Source organism: Tinamus guttatus, unplaced genomic scaffold (genome assembly GCF_059628265.1).
Source record: "Tinamus guttatus ecotype Peru unplaced genomic scaffold, ASM5962826v1 Tinamus_guttatus_pri_ptg000004l, whole genome shotgun sequence".
Taxonomy (NCBI): domain Eukaryota; kingdom Metazoa; phylum Chordata; class Aves; order Tinamiformes; family Tinamidae; genus Tinamus; species Tinamus guttatus.
The window spans coordinates 5,341,119-5,361,756 of NW_028288538.1; the positions used below are offsets into that span (position 1 = coordinate 5,341,119).

General features: G+C 40.4%; 1 protein-coding gene across 1 annotated transcript in view; it reads right to left on the reverse strand.

Moving 5' to 3' along the window:
• Nucleotides 1-20,401, reverse strand: part of MCTP2 (multiple C2 and transmembrane domain containing 2) — a 95,570-nt gene extending 75,169 nt beyond the window's left edge. The window contains exons 1-6 of the mRNA XM_088539663.1: nucleotides 19,889-20,401; nucleotides 14,802-14,864; nucleotides 14,199-14,307; nucleotides 3,309-3,451; nucleotides 2,448-2,524; nucleotides 1,766-1,877 (exon numbers count right to left, since the gene is read on the reverse strand). Coding sequence (XP_088395789.1) covers nucleotides 1,766-1,877; nucleotides 2,448-2,524; nucleotides 3,309-3,451; nucleotides 14,199-14,307; nucleotides 14,802-14,864; nucleotides 19,889-20,359 — 975 coding nt within the window. The 5' untranslated portion in view covers nucleotides 20,360-20,401. The remainder of the gene's footprint in view (nucleotides 1-1,765; nucleotides 1,878-2,447; nucleotides 2,525-3,308; nucleotides 3,452-14,198; nucleotides 14,308-14,801; nucleotides 14,865-19,888) is intronic.
• Nucleotides 20,402-20,638: the final 237 nt, after the last annotated feature.

Genomic DNA, 20,638 nt, shown 5'->3' on the forward strand with positions numbered 1-20,638 from the left:
GGAACCCAAGAATAAAATTGGAGGGACCCAGAGCCATTAGTAAGAAACATGGCTTATACTTTTGGTGCCATCTAGTTCCACACTAAGCTAATTTAAAAAAGAGGAGGGGGGGAATCATCTTGCTGTTAAGTGCTAATGTGGACAGAGCCATTTCACTATTCTGATTCCACTGGAAATGGCTGAGCAATTTGCATTTGAAATATGAGGGCTTAAAACATCATCTGAAAAAAAAATTACAGTGTGCACCAACTCTTCTATCTTCTGCAGTCTGAATGTTAAGCAAGCAAAAGGGATTCCCAAAAGCTGCTGCATTAAACCAGTCCATTTTCTGCCTCATGGGTTAGGTCCACTTTACCCAATGTCCACCTGCAAACCCCAGAAGAATTTCCCAGGTTCTTGCAGCTAAACAGCTTCCCCTTGCACCTCTTCTGGCAACCTAGTGACACGTGTGCTAACAGCACTTTGTCTTGGATAACTTAGCAGGGGAATCCTCACACAATATATACATATAGATAAAATACAGTGTTTTAAATGATGTCATTAGGCTTTTAAAGAGAGGCAGAGATAACTTTACAACTACCTTAATACTCATTTAATGGGTGGGGTAACTTTACAATTCTCAAAAAAGGCAACAATTACAAAAATAAATACTGAATGACATACCTCTCACATGAACTTTTACTGTTTTGCCTCCCAAACTCTTGAAAACTTTATGCTTTTATACATAAATCCTTTCAGACTAGAATTCCATACACCTATATTTATACATTTATATATGCCTATATTTCAAAAATGTGCTGTAAACTGCAACTTTCTTAATAGACTATATAAAACACTTCTAGGAAAAAAAAAAAAAAGGGATTTACATGCTTATTTCGTATCTAAAATTAGAAAGGCTTGAAAACTGGAGCTAAGCAAATGCCACATCTTGGCCTTTCCCTGCCCCTTGCAAATCTGCTCCCTGGTTAATGGCAGGACGAATTTACCCATGTAGACACATACTACACTTTGTGGGGAAAAAAGAAGTAGAAATTTAAAAAAAAAAGAAAGGCCAAATAAAAAACAAGCAAAACACTCACAGGACCCTGAATCTGTAAAAAGCATATTAATTTTATTTTAATTTATTTTGCTGTTCCCATTCAATGACCAATTTATTCTGGGATTAAAATTGCACCACATTTTAGCATCCAGAGCCAAATTCAGGTGACCTCAGTCAAGAAGCCATCAGTGGCAAATCAGAGTTTTCACAAGAACCCTCTCCACCTGTGCACTCCTGCACAGGATTGGCAAAATCCTGACCTCAAATCCCTGCTTTTGGATTTCACATGGTTTCATTTCTCTCCTTACGTGACAAAAATAAATAAATAAATCAGATTTTTCCCAAGGTGTTAAAATCTAAACTCCTAAGTGCAAACCAGTAAATACGCACTCCAACATATAGAAACAGCAATCCCACAAGTTGCAGTTCATTCATTCACTTTAGTCACCTGCACATTTTAGTAACAGAGAACACACATAGATCCTATATGGACAGTGCTGCCACAGGATGCTTCAGGACTGCAAGACAGAAGAATTCAGCTATAGATGCGTAAGCAACTTTTACCCAGTTAAATATGTTTTTTTGATTGTTTTTAAGTTATGATATATCCAGATTTCAATACTGAGTCTCAGAGGATGAAAATAATAGCAGCCTTTCCCAGTGAATCAGATTAGGTCAGCTCTTCTTTTCTTTTTATTTATTATTTTTATTTTCTGAGTCACTTACATTTCTCTTGAAGTCGCCTTGTTTGACTGCTAGACTCAAGTTTAATACAATCACTCCCATGTCATCTTCCAAACTGTTTGGATCCTCCAGTTTTAAAATCTGTTCAGTAGTTCTTTTTAAAAAAAATAAATAATAATAATAAAAAAGTTAAGTGCAGTTCCTTAAAAGTCAGAGCATTGAGGAGCGCAGATTTCAGCTCTTACCTGAAGCTCTCGACATCAAATTTAAATGTTAAAATGGAAAATCTTATGGGCACCACAACCACAGGAGCTGTGATATCCCTGCACAGGGGCACTCTCTCAAAAAGGAAAAGTCCCTCTGAGTCCATAGGAAAGAGGAATTTGGCTTGAATTCGTGGTTTCCAATGCCATGTTAGTACCAACCAGTTGTGGACAAAAGGTGGAGGACTTGGATCAGCTGCAGGAAGGGGGAGTTCTTCCTTTGGGGCCTTCCCTTTGCATATCGGGTTTGAGCCCAACACTTAAAGCCAGGCAAGGCCGTGCATGTATAGAATTTGTCTCAAACAGTTTCAGGGGGCTCCTCATCCTTCTATCAGAAGTTTTGCAAATAGACAAGCTTGCATGTATAGACAGATTCCATGCAACAGCAAAAACTTTGAATTACCTTACAGTTTCTTAACTAGACTGCAGTACACCAAGCTTTAATGGGAAAAATGTATTACCTATTGAGTTCAAGTTCAGTGAGTGCTATAAATGCTGATCCCATGAAGTCAGAAGACGTTAGATCTCGATCATACACCTAGTGGCAAAACAAAATAAATATTTGTAACTGTCACATTCTAAGCCCCTTCTGTTCTGGCTGTACAAGAACAGATATTTTGCGTACGTTCAGTTCAATTCTGCATTTGAAAGACCAAAGCTCAGATATAATTCACAGATCATTTTCCATCTCCCTGCCTTAATCTGTATTTTTAACTGAATATTTAAACAGCATTTTGAAAGTATCTTCTTAGCAGAACAGAGCCATGTGTTCTGCTATGGACTGTGCCTATGCCTTTATATTCTGCATGATACTATAATGAAATGCTGCACAAAACCAGATACTTCTTGCTACAGATGTTTTAGCAATTAGTGCTTACAACGGGTAGCGTGCAGTTCTGGTAACTGTGGCTTTACTCATAATGAGAAAAGGCTTTGCTACCTGTCACTGCTTCATTCCAGGTAATAATTCTATTCCACCCCACCAAATTACACTCTTAAATTCTGCTTATGTAACTGCTATCGATTTCACTGAGTTTCTACAAGCAGAGTAGAGTAACAGCAGAATTTAGTTCCAGAGTTTTAAATGGATCCAGTCAAGGCATTTTATTTCAACTTGGGATTTTCACAAAGTGAAAGCAAAACATCCACGTAAAATCTGGAAAAGACATATGTGCATTTTAATTTAAAAATGCACAAACTCTTACACCAGAACATGTTTTATTTTAGGCTGCTATGATGAACAGAAATAAATCCTATTTAAAGGAGAGGATGGCTGGTTAGGAATATTCACCCAGCTTTCAAGATCTAAATCAAAAATTTACCTTGACCCAAAGTTTTTGGCTGAGGTTCTGTATTGGCAGCACAACGGTCTCATCCCAGACAGGGTTTAGGTTCTTGTAGACTACCTTGCTTTTGTACAGAGTTTTCCCATTCAGTTTAAACTTCACATATGGGTCACTTGTACCTATGATAATTAATAAGAAGAAATAGATTAGATCACTTCTGATATAACCCTGGATAAACAATCTTAAAATATGTTTTAATAACAGCCACACATAAATATAATAAATCCTAAGTTTATACATGTTTTATATTTATATACACACATTATACATATACACATTATGTGCATAAAAATAAATATAACCCATTCCTACTTCATACAGAATATCTATTAAACACAACCAGAAATTTGCCTGATAGCAGGCGTCACATTCTCCATTCTTCATCTCTGCTATGTTCTTTTGAAAGAATGTTAATTATTCCTTTCTTGGTTAAATATTTTAATTTGAAAAAACAGCAAACAACCAAGGACGGATGCATGTTTACAGGCTAACTAACAAAACAGACAGTGAAACAGTGACAATGTAATCCTGTGACTATGAATATATGAAAGACTATAATTAAAATACAACATAACTTTTGATGAGATCCCCAAGGAATAAGTAATAATAGCTAAAATTCCAGGCAGGATTTCACTGCCAATGTCATCTGCCAATTTACTTAAGTCCAAATGAGAAGTTTCACTGCAAAGGTAATGAAATTATAGGCCAGCTCAAGATAAAATCACATACGCAAAAAACTCTGTAAAGATAATAAACGGAATTCAGGTATCACATTTTTAATCTTTCTAAGTGGCATGTTTTGTCACAGTAATAATGTCCTGTGCTTTTATGGGGCAGATGTCCAGAGATGGAATACGAGGATTATCCCACTCGGCAGCAACAGCAAAATTTGCGGCTGTCAGAGGAAAACAAAGGCAGAATCAACTTTTTATTGCTGTTATTAAACCTACAGCATCTGCCTTAACACCAGTCAACACACAGGATTGCAAGAAGAGGGAACAAGCAACATGAAGGATGTAAACTAGGTGGTTTATTTAGTTTAAATATATATATTACACATACCCACAGCCTTGGCAAATATCTCCCAGAGACCACAAATAAAGTTGAGTTGCAGCAAGATATTCAAAAAAATCCAATTAACTGGATCTCATCAGCCATTCCTCATTTGTCATTTTTGATAGTGTACTACACCTTATATTTGGAATTAAACTTCGCCACTAAAAGCACAATAGCTAATCAAACGGACTTATTCAGCACAGACACTTCAAATAAAGCCATCAGTGCAAGCACTACATTTCATGTTCTTGACCACTCATTTAGCTGGCCGGCAAGCCCGTAGCGCAGGCTGCAGGCAGAAGACACCTCCTATCCGGGACTTCACACAGCCAGAAATAATCTGGATCTGTCCTCTCCGGCTCCCTGCTTTCTGGCAGGCAAACCAGCGGCAGCTCAGGGTAACCCGGCGTGACACCAAGACTCAGACTTTTCACTAATTTGGTAAAATGGCGAGAAGGTGAAAACGCCGCTTTCAAATATCTGACACTGCGATCACCGGTTCGTAAACACAAATGTAATTTTGTTGAACATACTCAAGAGAAATAGCCCCCTTTTAACATCTATTTGAAATTATGTGTTATTGAGAGGAATTGTAAAAGTTATATTAAGTATTGTGTTTTAGGTTCAAAAGGGTAAACATAGGGCCATGGCCAATTCTGCCAGTCTCCTTTATGGACAGTGTCTAATTCAAAAAATGAAAATATTGATTAGTTTTCAAATACTACCTACAGCTATTTTTTTTCCATAAATAGAAACTGAAAAAAAATAAACCCTGAGATGACACTGAAAAAAGGTTAAAAAGTATTTTTTCTTCATCTCAGGAAACATTAATAAGGGCCTGATGCAAAGGCTACTGAATTCAGAGTGAAGATTTGCATGGTTTTTCATGGATTAGGATCAGACCTTTCAGTAGAGCACTCAAGTCTGTGATTATATCTTTACATAAAACACACAGGATGCTTTACAGAAGTGTGAACACCCAGATAATAACCAGCCCCACAACACATGCAGAAGCCTTCAGAGGATACAGCTGCTGAGAAATAACAGCATGGAGCTTTTTGGACTTAGTTTGCCCCAGTTCCAAAGATCCTAAATCCCTTCTCCTTTAAACAGGAAAGGGGAAAAACAGCAAACAAAAGAAAACAGCAAAGTTGCTTTTATCTACAGGATAAGCAAAAGCAAGTTGCATTATTACAAATTGTAACAGTAGTAGTAATAATAAAATTCACAACTATTAAGTGCATGAAAGAGTGACCAGACTAGACAAAGTAACTAATATGTGAAAGCACAATTAAGGTATGCATGTGTATCTGTATGCATTTATAAATACATAAAAATTAAAAACAGTGAAAAAACAACACAATAATAAAGAGAGGTCTGTAATTAAATAAGAACGCCACTGTGGGATCAGGCCTTCATGCTTGTCAGCTTGCTCTCAAAATAAACATCTCGGAGGGCGGCCGCGGCGGTGTCACCGACGGCGCCGAGGCACCGGGGAGTCCCGCGGTATCTTGACAGCTACATAATGTTCACCCTGTTTCACGGGTGAGCGGCAGCACTCGCGTGAATGAAAATATTAACGCCTGGAATTAATAGGGAAAAAAAAAAAAAAGGCAGGAGGTGTGTGGGGAGGGAGATGATGGTTTGCACAGCCAAGCAAGAAGAGGTGTCAAGTTAGGATGGTGTTAATTGTTAGGGAAAATAATTGCAAGCAGGAAGGAGTGAGGCAGGACAGATCCAGCGGCCTTTGAGCTCTGCGGCAGGGGAGTCACAGGGATTGTCCTCACGGAGGCAGGAATCCTGGCCAGGCCACAGGGCTGGCTCCAGTGGGGACAGTCTGCAGTGCACTGCAAGTGGCTGAGCTGCTCAGAGGAGTGACCAGTAGCTTTAAGCATGTTTTTAAGTCTAAAAACATTTTTTTTCTTTTTTTTTTCTTTTTTTTTTTTTTTTTTTGAATTTTCCTTTAAGCACAACAGGTATCCAAAAATTTTCTGGAAAAAATGCAGGCCATTAAAAAGAAACAAACAAAAATTTCTTCATTAGACATGTCAGAGTGAAGACAACGAAGTCAACAACCCCTTCTAAACACCTATGCACCCACACTCTTCTAAAGTGAAGGCTGAGATCCTAGTAATTTCCCTAGGTGTCCCATCAGCTGTAGCCACATGCTAACAGGGTGAGGCAAGATCAATTTTTCCTGAAAGCAGGTAAGAATTCAGCCTGAGGGGAAATATATATGTATATATATATATATATGTATATATTTTGCAAAAAGCAAGGATGTTTTGAGGTCAATTTAAATATTATGCAGAGACAGGAAGGTTTTCAGTCAGGAAAAAACATATATATGTAATATATATATATGTACATGTATTTACACAAACACACACACAGACGTGATTATCTGCTTTTCAGCCTAAAGCAAAGCCAATAAGAGGAAAGGGAAACTTCTGGAAAATCATTCCATCATGGGGAGCTGTTGTCTCGTTTGGGAAAGCGAGGACACATATCTCAACACTGATTGTTCCTTGGATTAATTTCCATAAGTATTTTACTGCTCTCTCCCTCCACTAGCCCCAAAAGGTGAGGAGCACGGGGAGACCAAGTATCAGGCAGCATATGAGCCTAAGTTGCTGGTACAAAGCAAACAGAGTTTAGCAGCCTAAAAAACTGTGAATTCGTGTTTTTAAATGGGTATTGCTGCCCTCTAGCAGCTGCACAGAGAGGTACCACTTCCACTGTACTGAATAATGCTACGTATTTGCTTCACACTTGGAAAATGAGCAGCAGACCTGATACGACTTCAAACCACATTCCATCTTATAGGTGTAAACTTACTGGAAATAGAGCATATGAACCGCATCTGGTTACATTCGAAAGAAAAAAAAAAAATCATGACCTAACCACTTTATAAACCTGAAAGCTCAAAGAAAAATCAGTGTGAAATATCACCTAGGCCACCTTAAGTTTGGGTCAAAATCCTGAATTTGAATAGGAATAAAGGAAATTTAGATTTTACACATACATAAAGAATAAGTTTAAAATTAACCATTTCATAGAGCTAAAATTACACCTATTTATAAAAAGGAGTAAGAGAGTATTTCTAACGGCAGAGATAAAAGATTAAGGAGAAAATCAGAAAAAGTGTTTTAATAGCAAGAAATGCAGGTAATTTTGGAAACTTTTGAGCACAGCTAGTTTTATGCGAACAGATGGAAGTGAAACATTGCTTGGGAAATAAGTGTCACCAATAGGCTCCTCAGGAAAATAGACCAAAAAACTCGACCGGAGAAGTGTGAAGAACACATGCAAGCCTACGGTTGAGCCAATGCTTTAAGAAAGGAAGTGTGAATTGACCGTTAACGAACCACAGAAGCAGACAGGACATTTCATGTGCAAACAGCACCCTTCAGCAACTGCGGTGAGAAACTAAAATAAACTAATGGGAAAGACAAGAAAAAAAAATCAAAAAAAGTTATGAGATACAAGAGGGACAATGACAGAAATAACAGATTAAAGAGTTACACATCCCTGGCAAAAGCTCAGATACAAAAGCATAGGGAAGGCACAAAACCATCTGCTTTTACAGTACTGTCTAGTGGTGCCATACTCCCATCAACTTCAAATTTACATCTGGATGAATGCGATCTATGATGCGAAAAATCTTCTGACAATATCATCTTGTCCCCCTTTTTTTGGCTTACAAGACCCACTTCCTCCAGGTTTCCGGGGGAGGAAGCAGGACACAAACTACGTTTCCAAGGATGAAACAAAATTCCTTATGAGCATCATTGCGTCTTGTATTCTCAGGCTTTGGTTTTGCAAAATCTACTTACCTGGGTCCCAGCAAGAGGCAAACATGAACTGTTAATAAAGACACCAAGGACCAGCTGATGGGTTTAAGAAACCCCTTATCTACATTTACCTACAACAAAAAAAGAGTGCTAGTCTCTGGGCCCCATGTTTTCTCTTCCAGCAATGCCATCCTTATGCTTCTTAATCTAACATTCATTTTACACAGGCTAGCTAGGCATTCTTTGATTAATTGCTTTTGGTTTAATTCAACCCATTTTTTTGGAGGAAGCTGTCTTGGTGCATTCAGACAGATCAGAAGGGAGGCTTGCAGGAACAACAGTGGAGAGGAGGCAACATTTCAGAGTTGCAAACGCTCTTACAGAAACTGCATTTGGCAGAGACGAACAATTGCAGCCCACGCCGCGGCATGCACAGTGACACAGGATCCAGAAAACGTCAAAATAAGCCCCCAACACCATTCAAATCCTTTGCATTTGCAAATTAGTCATGATTGCGGCTTTCAAAAAGCAGTGAGAAGTTGTCTAATAAATCTGAATAATTAATAAATTTGAAGAATTAACGATCTAATTGCAGATACCCTGAAAACAGAGAGAGCCTAAATTAATCAGGCAGCGCTAGTTTGTAGTGAACCATTCAGCCTAATTGCTCTGAGCGTTTGCTTTACAAACAAGGGACTTTGCACAAGCTGACAGATGCTCCACGCAGCAGCAGCGCCAGCACGTCCTCACCTCCACGCGCCCAGGCAGCAGAGCCCTAAGCTAGAGGATATCTGACTATGTATAAAAAAGGTTGGAGCAATGCAGCTGGGAAAACGAACAAACAAGAAAACCCACAGCCACTCACCAGCTGACATCACACCCGAGAATTTTTTCCTATAACCACTCTGACCAGAAGAGAAAAAATACACAAGGTTTGGAAGTGTGGGACTTGGAAACATGAGGGGCTGTTCAGCACTTCAGAAACTCAGGGTTTCTCTTTCCTTACAGGAGTATATTTGGATTTGTCAGTTCCAGGAAGGTAGCACTTCTTTACAAGTGTGACACCACGCTACTGCTCGGTGTCACGGTGACACTGCTCTGCAGAGATGAGTTGGTACAGCCAGCGCAGGCACAGTCAGAGCATCACAGAGCTAACAGGGAGCAAGGCATTGCATATTTCATTAGATGTGCTCAAATTAACATCACCTGCCCCATGACAGAAAACCAGTAAGTCAAATGGGCTCCAGCCTGTCCCAACTCAAAGTATTTGGAGATGGAAGAAACAGGTTTCCCAAGAAAGGCCCAACCAGAGCCATAAACCCCACAAAGGTATGATCAGGTGACAACACTTGGAGCAGTAATGTCCAAGAACATTTAATATTTTTCAAAGCCAAGTATGCAGCCATCATCTCCATCTTTCCACAGAACCACCAGTGCTCTGCAGATAGGTATATTCATTAGTAAACTGCATTTCTATTTTCTTACTATTTATAGTATGCAGCTCACAAACTCCTCATCTTTACCAAGACATACCATGACATCTAATAACTGTGATATCACGCAAGTAAACAGACACCAATATGTTTGGTTCTGCATAGGCCCACAGAAACAGAGCCAAGCCATCCAGTGCCAGGTTCAGTAGTTACAAAACTATGGATATTGGAGGACTTGTGCACTATGTAACACTAGGTACTAAATGTAGACACTTCATATACAGGCAAGGTGAACACCTCTTGCCAAGCACAACTTATTGTCTGTTTAGACAATGTCTAATGTATGACTAGGGTTGGACCACATCCTAAAATCCAACAGTGAGAAGCCAACAAATCAGACTCTACTCTAGGTCATTCTTTAACAACGACCCTAATAGAAAAGCCTTATCCCAACCTGCATCCCTAAGAGGGTACACTAGAATATCTACCCAGCAAGGGATCTTTTGGTACATTTTCCTTATTTTCTTCCTATACTGCTTATGCATTTTACAGGAAGAAGGACATGCAGCTGATCCAGACTCCTGTGCCTATATCCTCCCCAGGACAGAGCAGGAACAAATAGACAAGCTGGAGAAAGCCAAGGACTATAGGGAGACAAGAGATGGACATAAGATGATGCAAGAGACAAAAGGTGAAAAGAAGAGCAGGAAAAAGCAGAGGTTAATAGGGATGATATAATGAAGAGCAAAAATGAAAAGAAACCTAATAAAGTGAAGAGAGAAGTTGAACCAAACTGAAAGGACCATATTAGGAAAGAACAATACGTTGTGAATGAAAGTTCAGGAAAAAATACTCGGAAAGTTTGGGAAAAGTCATGTCACATGCTAGTCTTACAGCCTGGGGTTACCAGAACTACACCTCACCTGTACTTAGCCAAGTGTAATTAATTCCTACCTAACACACATTAAGTGAATAATTAGTAAAACCCGGGAGAGTCCTGTGAATTTGGCAAGTAGAACCAGGAGCTTCCAGCAATTTTCAAAGGGAGAAACATTTGTTCTCTGTCACATGCCTAGGGTTTAAATAAGAAGACCTACAGTTTTTATATTGGATAAAACAGGTAGAAACAGAGACAGTAAAAGTTAAGGCCTCTTACAAAACCCGGACTTGGTTTCTCCACATTTCAGAGGAGTGTCTAACTAGTGCCAAGGTCGGAGGGATCTCTGCGCTGTATGGACAAACCTGAGCAGTCTCCCAGGCGCCTCACAGATGCAGTGCAGCCCAAAGACACCTCAAGTTTTATTATTTGAATACCTTGCTCTCCCCCTTTTCCCTTCACATTCAAATAGATGGGGTCAGCCTAGATCTGAAAACATTTTGCAGCAACCAGTGCATCCCCACAGTGCATTCCCATACGGATTCAGTGGCATTTCTCCTCCATATCACTTATTCCATGCTTTCTTAACTTGCTCTATAGCTATAGCAAGAAGATAACAACTGGCAAAGGTGAGGGACAAAGTCACAAAGTTAACAGGGTGGATTAAACAACTTTGATGTCCTAGCAAAATATCAAAAACAGAGATTTCCTTCCATCCATCGGATTTTTTTCAAGGGTATTTTATTTCTTTAAAAGTTTTTATAGAGCTGAAATGTACAATATATTACAGCTGCTACATTCCTCTCAGTCCAGAAGTAGTTGCATTTATGGCAGAACATAAAAGTAACAGCTGAAATAGTTAATTTGTACAAGAATGGCTAGAGCCCACCGCACAGAGCCCTCCAAAGTGCTCAGCCTGATTTCTCGTTGTCAGAGGCTCTAGGGCAGCATTAAAAACAGCCACAAGAGGGCATTAGGAACACACCTTGTGATTTTTATCTGCATTTCTACTCTTACATATTCTGCCAGTCCCCTCAACTTGAGCTGCCCATAAATTAAAATTAAGTGGAACAAGCTGTGTGTGTGAGAGGGTGGAAGGTACCACCTACATGCAATTTTCATTATCTTTGAGAAGATGCAGAACTTCCCCAAAAACGTAACCTGACAGGTAAAACATCTGCAGATTTGATGGGTACTTGGGAAGCTTTTTAAAGAAATTGCTGGTACCACAATCACTAAATATTAAAACTTAAGGAAAGTTTAAAATCTGATTATAACAAACAGGACACTGGCATACAGCCTTCAGCCAAGCTCTGTGGTTTTCCTCTTATTTGGCACTTAGTTTATAACACACTTCATGGAGACAAGGAGTTAAAATTTCTACTGCTGACTAGGCCAGCAGTTACCAATAGGTACAACCACAAATTTGAATAAAAAGGATTTAAAAGGACTCCTACACACGAGCTCTGCTACCACGCCGTGACTGGGTGACTACCAGAGCATTTCTGCAGATGTTCAGACGAGACTGACTAGAAGAGATTCGCAATTCTAATGGATGCACGAAATGCATGACCTGCAACTTAGCGCTTACCCGCTGGCGGACTACGAGCGTTGGGACCCTGTTGCACAAAATGTATGTTACGAATTAAGGAAAAAAGGGGTTGAAACACCCCAGCTGCACTGCAGACAGCCCTGCTTGGCTAACGCTAAGGCTTCCTCTTCCCAAGCCGTGATTGAGCCTGGCCTGGCGCTGGCCCAAGCTCGCGGGCTGCCACGCTACCGACACTATGGGGGCAGGCGGCCGGGCTCCAGCGGTGACAAAAGCAGAAGCGGTGGCTTCGCTAGCGTGCAAAGGGCCCTGCCAACCCTGGGCCGGGCACCCGTGCCCACCACCACAGGGACACGCGAGCGAGGGCACCAGCACCCTGGCATGACACCTCCTTACAAGGCAGCAAGCGGCATCGTTCCCCGGCCTGCAGGTCCCCGCTGAGGTTTCCTCACGTTGCAGCGGACGAAGCTGAAAACTTCCTGCTCGTGAAAGAGCATCATGAGCTGCTTACACCGCACTGAGTGTCTCAGATATGCACCAAGCAGTCAGCGGGGCTACACGCATCTCTGCGGATGTGAATCTGAGCATCGCGCACGTCACAGCACCATGACAGTGACTGCGGAACAGCCACTGCTCCTTTTGCTCTACTGCGTGCAAAAAAAGTAGAAATTTGGCTAACGCACCATTTTACATACTCCGGTTTCCGAATGAGCAGTCATTTGCCACAGAAAGTGACAGAAACCTGTCAAAATGCTTTTTTCCCCTTGATTACTTTGATACTGTTTTGCATCACACTGCACCGTACCAGGCTTAAGACAAGCACTTGCTTTCTAATGCAGAAGAGCACAGCTTGGAACAAGCTGCACATTCTCTCTTCTTTAGAAATACTGCTCTGCTGGAATTGTTCATTTTAACATCTTTTCCAGAGAAGTGGCGGAATTTGTCCTGGCTTGTACAGCTCGCTAGTAAAACTGAAGAACTGCCTCACTGTCAGGAAGCTTCTGTTCAAAGAGTGAAGATCTTAATCTAAGTATTCATTCACTCCTTCCAGAAGCTGGAAGCCGCAAGGAAAAAGTAATATAGGCTCAGCCAAGAGCTTCTGCTTGATGAAGACATGGTTTAAAAAAAAAAAAAAAAAAAAAAAGGCATGGAAAAGTTAGCTGAGATAATAGGAGAAATCCCATCAGCAAATAAGCAGCCAGTGTGAGAAGGCTTCTAAATGCATCCCAGTCCCTTTACATGACTACTTTTATGGGCCTCTAGGCCACTCAATCTTATTTGCATTAAACCTGTATGAATAAGCCTTATTGCTTCATCTCAAAAGACAGAAACTGCTCATATACAGTTGCAACGTGAAAGTATCTAGAAGCTTTTCCACATGCAGAAAGGACTATAAATCAGGCTAATGTTAGCTATCAGAAGAGCTATGAGAAGGTGCAGACGGAGAACCTTGACGCAATTCTGCTGCCAGGGCTACAGCAACTGTCTTTGGAGCTGCTGGCAGGATTATCTATCCCCTTGGCACCATGCACAGAAACTAGCCACCGGCTGTTTATAAGCACTTTTCCTCTCTGCCTGGGATAGGCTGAAGGGCGATCAAGCCAACAGCAGGCACTTTCACACAGTCCCCATCGCTCCAAAACCAACCCTGTCAGTCTTGGGCTCTCCCCACAGACAGCACCACGTGGCAGTGCCCAACACGTCCTCCGCCTCTAGAAGGAACAGCTAGGAGGGAGGGACTGAAATTCCAGTTTTCCCAGGAATTCCCCCAATCGTTATCTAGCTTAATCCATCATTTGTTAGTTCTTTAATTGCATTCTCTCTGAACTGTCTTCCAGATTGAGATGGCAGTGCTGGCCATCTTTTGCAAGTGCAGATAACGCCCAAACTCTCAGCAGTTGCTCCATTTAACCGGTTTCAAAACATTCTTTGGCATTTCTCTCAGCTAAACTAGAACGAAGACATACATATACACAGTGGTTCCCTCTCCGGTACAGTTGGATAAATGCCATCACTGAGCACTCCAACCTGCAAGCTGGAGGATAGGCGCAAGTCCTCAAGGTGCCCCAGTTGTCGGAGGCACAAGCTGCTGCCAAACTGCTGCATGTGAAAGCAAAACTGTGAATTTTAAAAGAAATCTACAAGGCGTTTTCTCACCGCAGCGGTCCCTGATAACCAGGTTCCGGCCTTCTTTCAGGTGGATCGTCAGCAGGTAAGCAAAGGGGCTGGGCAGGTTACTCAAACAGTCGTTTCCTTCCTCGAGAGCCTAGGGAGGACAAAGAAATCAGTCACTGGTTCCTTTCTCCTCAAGCAGAGCGTCTAAAACAGACGCACGTGTTTTGGCAGTGCAAAATACCCTTTCGCATTGTATCAAAAATGAAATTTAGCAGGTTGTTTTCTAAGCCTTATTTCTGTGTTATTTGTAGTCTTTATTTTAATTCCATTTATTCCTGAGCCACTAATGCAGTATTTATGCTAGTACCTTCATCAGTTACCCATGCAACATACAACTTATGTAATACCTTGAAAAAAATGCAAAATACATCAGTCCATTTAAAGCAATAGCAACTGCCTTGCTCTACTGTAAAAACATCTCAGAAATATCACACTGGTAAAATTTATAGAAAGCTGTTTCCCTTGCTAAGTTTTTATGCTAGTAAGCAAAAGACCCCCAAGTAAAGACCCCAGACCTAAAAATGACCATGCTTCTCAAAAAGAATTCTATCAAGTTTCAAAATACCTTAAAATAAAAGGACTTACCATTTGATCATCAAAAATTTGAGATGACATGGAAGAGTCTAGATGTATTTCTCCACATGGGTACTAACAAAAACGAAACAAAACAAAAAAATCATTGGACAACAGTAATACTGGAATTTCTCAGTCAAGTAAATAGTCACAGACACAGTAACTGGTGAAATTGCTTGAGGGTAGAAACAGAAAAATGGTTAAAAAATAATAATACTTCTGCTTATAGAAACTTCCTCTCCTGGAATTTAGCTAGAAATGTGTTTTTCCTGTTTCAAAGTGACTGTACTTACTCTCTTGAGTCTGATCTGCAAATAAGTGCCCGCTCCCAGGCATCGGCATTAGCTGCTTTCCATCCAGGAGGCCTGTGCTTTCAGCACCAAAACTCCCTCTCCTGATGCCTAAGGGTTGCTGGTGTTGATGAATTACCAATCTCTATGGCAATGCCTATATTCTTGGGCAGAATTTTATTTGAAGATCTGCAAGTTCCCTCACTAAGTTTCAATTCATAATGTAATGTTCAGCAGCAATATGCTCATGTCAGAGAGCAGGAAACCCTCTCACCCAGGTGCATTTTCTCCATCACCCACAAGGTGGGTTTCAAGACAAATCTTGGCCAAAGCCCAGTGTGCCTTTCGGTTTTCAACTCTAGAAACCTTTGGTAGCAAGAGTATGGAAGATTTCACACTGTATTTTCAAGTATGTTATATCCCAGTAAGTCAGCTATTTGCCTCAATGTGATGCATACAAGTTCATAACATATATAAATTCAAAAAGAGTTAAGTCACCTTTGAAAAAGTGAGGAAAAAAATAGAAACAATTTGTCAAAGAGAAAGGGTGTTGAACATATAGGTTACCATTTCTTGCAGTAGCTAGAGGGTCCAAACCATTGCAATCTTCAGCATAGAAGGAGCCAAAAATTTCTTTCTAAACATTGACTCCAAAATCCTGAGGCTACAGGGGCACAGAGCCTACACTGTCTGAACACATAGAAGAGAGTCACTGCTCAGGACACCTCTGATGTTATTCTGTTTGCCTGGACAGATCTACGATCATCATTTTGCTGAAGAGCAACTACATTTATGGGAAAATCTTTTTGTCTAATGCAGGGCATAATTATACGCCACTCAAGTACACAGATTTATGTTGAGAATAACCACCTCGCTCTTCAGAAATGCAAACAAGATGGAATTTGATCTCCATGTGAAAACGTTGCGATATGCAATGTGGTTACATCCAAAGGCCTTAACTGCGAGCTGCATTGTGTTGAGCACTATACAAACATAAAACAAAAGGACAAAGTCCTACACCAGAGATCTTAAATCCTACAGATATCGACGTGCTGAAATACATATGCATAAGCTTTTGTGTAATCATTCTTCTACTCCTCTAAAATATATACATATATATATAGCATTCAGGAAGCATAGTAACTCAGCAGAGCAAGTAATATTTGCAAGACAAAATTTAACATTACGGTTCCCACAGCAGTTGTAACTTGGACACCTTGCAAAAACACACTAAAAGCAGAAGAAATTATCATACAGAGCAACAGAGGAAATTCTTCACACAACAGGGCTGAGTTACAGCTGCTGGGGGAACCCTAACTTTGAATTTCCTGACTAGTATGCATAAAATAGTACTTGCATGCATTAAACAGTATTTTTAGTAGTCTCTAGCTTCAGAAGAATCTCCTTGAGGCACAGTCATTGGCATTGATAATAGCTTCTCTTTACAGCTTCTTTTACATTGCATAAACGCCAAATCAAAGAACTCTATTGAAGAACACAGTCAAAACTGAAAAAGAATTCTCTCTACTACCTTTATATCATTTATCATAAAAATTCCTACCCTCAAAGTTATCTTTATTCTTTTTTTATGTGCATAATATAGATAAGAGTTTGAACAAAGACTTTTATTATTTAAAAGTTTGTTCTTTCATTTATTCACTATATAATGTAAATTGCTATTATTCTAGGTAGCTAATTGCAATGAGACCACTTAACAGAAATAAAAGTCTAGCTGAAAATATGGTCCTGAAATTTTGGTGCTGCCCAACTATACTGAAGTTTCTGAAGCTAAATACAAGGAAATGGAGCCCCATACACTGTGTTACAGGGCTGAATGTGGCTGTGGGACATGATCCTTTCCAAAGCAAAACAAATATTAGAGGTGAATGAAAAAAAATCAAAGTAGTTATGAACATTTTCACAGTATCAGGCTATGTTTTGGAATCCAAAATTATTTCTGCTTATGCAGCTCATTCAAGTAACTCAGCAAAGCTCAGTAGAGCTCACTGCACTCAAATTATTTTAAACCAAGGACCTAGTAAGAAACTAAACATGACAGAGTGAAGTTCACCTTTAAAAGGACCTAACACTTAAATAAAAACTCATGCTGAAGAGAGATGTATGGGGCCAAGTCCCACATAAGTACTTCCATAAAATCATGAATATTAGTGATCACTATTATTTGTACCCCTGATACATCTCTGAAATTCCTCCCCTAAACAGGATGCAACACACTACCTTTTTCTAAAATGCCCTAATCAGGGAAAGATGCTGAAGGTCACAAGGCAGAGGTGCCCTCCAGCACTTATCGCTCTGCCTGGTGCCAGAAACCTAGTCAGCATCAAGCCACACTCCACCCACTGCTCTATAAAAAAAAAAACAGTATGTAAATATAAAAATATTTACATATGCATATATATTCACAGACATATATTTTTGATATAAAAATATATATTGCATGATTTTTATATACCTATAAATATATGCATTTTAATGCGTATTTTAAATCACATGTTCTTCTTGACGGAGTTTCCATTTGTTTTCTGTGAAGGAATGATTAAAAATTCAAAGGCACTGAGTGCATCAGCAAGGGGATGGGCTTTGCTTTGCTAGTGACTCACAGCACCTTGTTACCAAAACCACAAATGAATGGCCGTAATGCAATCTGAGGATAAATTACCATGCATCAAAAGCAACTGCAAAAGAGCATAAAAGATAGCATGGATAGATAGATAGCATAAAAGTAAACTTCTTAGCAAATGCAAAGAGGAAATGTGGTGACCCTTTCCAATGTCAAAGGGGTACTTCTAATTTTTGCTGTGCATCACCATTACAGAAAAACAGATAAATATGTAAAAGTAGAGCCCAGCCTGTGTCACAAGAGTCTTCACTGAAGATGACAAGCTCTGGGTACCTACGGCTCCACGCTGGTGCTTCAGAAGAGTGCAAAAACCACAGCTCCACACTAAGCTCATGCACGTGGCTTGGAAAGTGTCTCGGATACGGGGTGACCAATGCAACCCAGGAAATGTGTAGGTGGCAAATGACGAGCAATTTAGGGTGGAAAAATACAACCTTAACCTTTTTATTTATTTATTTATTTTGTTCTAGGGATCTGTCTGCCTTCTGATTAACCTCACTGATCAGCAAATGATGCTCGCAGGAGAAAGCTGCAAGCATTTGTCATCATTGTCAACCACTCTCTACAGTGAGTCTTTCCAGAAGCATTAGGAGATCAATAACCATTGCAATAGCTGTTCCCATCTGAGGCACACAAAGTGCAAATTTTGTTCGACGACGTATGAAAAACCCCAAACACTGAAATTTTCACTGAATTGAAGATAGAAACAGTTAAGAAATATGTTCTTTTTAAACTAATATCCTCCACTCGGATGCATATTGTTTAGAAAGATCTCTGCCACATTTAAAAGTTGCAATTGGAGGCATATTACCAGAAGAAAGGTACTGACAGCAAGATGATTTGGTATGAAAGTAAATATTAAATGACATATTCACAAACCCACATACAAATACACACTTAAGAATAAATGCTGCAGAGAGTGGGCGAGACTCAGTATTTTTATGAGCCAGAAACTGTTTTCTCAGAGTTAAGCTCATACAGGCTCTATTTTCTTTTAAAGCACTTAGTTTGCCCATTGTCAAAGGTGAAAATCAGAGTTAATTTGGGGTAAATTTCTGTACATGTTAGGTTGCAACTGCTGATCTACAACAGTAGAGGTGAACCAATACAATTAAAACAATTTAGAAGCAAACACCTAAAACAGTGGCATGTTCACTGTATCCAGCCTACTATATGTGGATTAATTTGAGTTGCTACAACTTCTGAGTAAAATTATAGCACAGAAATTCAGTGAAATAATTATGCTATTTTAGCTCTTTTTTCATGTAGCTATCTGAGCATTCAAACTAGTGCAAGCTGATGTCTTTGAGCCGTGTGAAGATGACCTCAAAGCAAGTACAAAAATCTAATATTGTTCCTTATGAAAACTTATCAGGAAAAGATACATTTCCACAAAAATAAATAAATAAATAAATAAATAAGGCATCTTGCCTAAAATGCTCCAAAGCAGCTGTAATTCTAACCTTCTGTCTATATTATAAAGCCACTGTGCAGCTCTGAATTGAAGTATGCTGGGCTCGGATCCTGCTGTGCCTGCAGTACCATAATCCAGCTACAGAAATACCAGCCAAAGAGGCAGGAGCAGAGGGAAGGAGAGGGTGATAAGGCAGGAAACACAGAGGCAACATTTTAGTTTTGCATATGTTCCAATTAATCACAACACAAACCCATAGAACATCCCAGGACATGATGCTACAAGTTCACTGAGCTCCATCACATCACCTCATTCACCCTATCTTTCCCCTCTTGTCTTCAGCTTGACATTTAGGGGGTGGAGGCTGAGATGACTTTGCTATGACAATCCTGGGAAGATTTCTTAACCTACAGCAAACATATCAGACAGCTGTATATTACAGAGCTCACAGAGCAGCAGCAGCATTTGACTTAAGTGAGTAGCTTCAACAGCACTTGAAAAATCAGAGGTGTCATCATCTTGATAAAACAAGAAACACGAGTGTGAATTATAAAGACACATTTTGTACTTGAAGATCAACAGAAAGGTCAAGAGCAGGCTCCAAGAAAGTCTGTCACATCTGCTTTATGCTCTTTTTTCCCCTTATTCAATCCTTGAATAGGAAGGTCCCCTCCATCCCTGCATAACCTACTCCGAGGAGCACAACAAGCCCGTGATGGCGACTCAGGACTTGGCCAGCACAAAAGCCACCTACCTCAGCCACCTCCTCGCTCAGGTCGCTGCTCAGGCGGGCTCTCTGCAGCAGCTCAAAGAGGTCACTGCTGGATTTCCGCATGGCCTCGGGGCCACACGCAACTCGCGCTTCCGATGGGACCGCGCCGGCCTCCACGCACGCCGACTCCTGCTGCTTCCACTGCCAGGCGTCTCCTGCCCGCCGCAGGGATGCGCCACCACCTTCCAGGGACACCATGGAGCTGGGACGGTCACTGGCAGGGCACGCAGACAGCACCTGAGCACTCGAGTAGGTCACCTCCTCCTCCGTGAGGGTCTCGACCTCCAGCATGTCCGGCACGGATACGCTGAGGCGCCGGTCCAAGCAGTGCCTCTGCTTCCTCTCCAACATTTTCGTAGACCTTCTCCTGGTCCTCTTCACGCTCAAGTTTTGTAGGAAAGGCCTAGTTTTCTGTTTCAGAGACCCCCAAACGGACGGTTTATCCAAGTCCATTGCCGCAACAGGAATCCTGATAACGTTTCTTGTCTTAAATGGCTTCAGTGATTCCCAGGGTGACTAAAAGCAACGTAGGAAGAATAAAAGTCATTCACAGAATTGAAGAGCAGCTGAAAATTATGACTCATTACTTTAGCTTGAAACTTTCAGTTGTCTTTCTAAACAGCAAAAGCAAAGCATGCTGCATTAGTAAGAGCTTCCTAACATAATCTGGTGGGTAGGTTTGATTATCTGGGAGAACAGCAGTCAGAACAAGTATTTAACCTTGTACTGAAA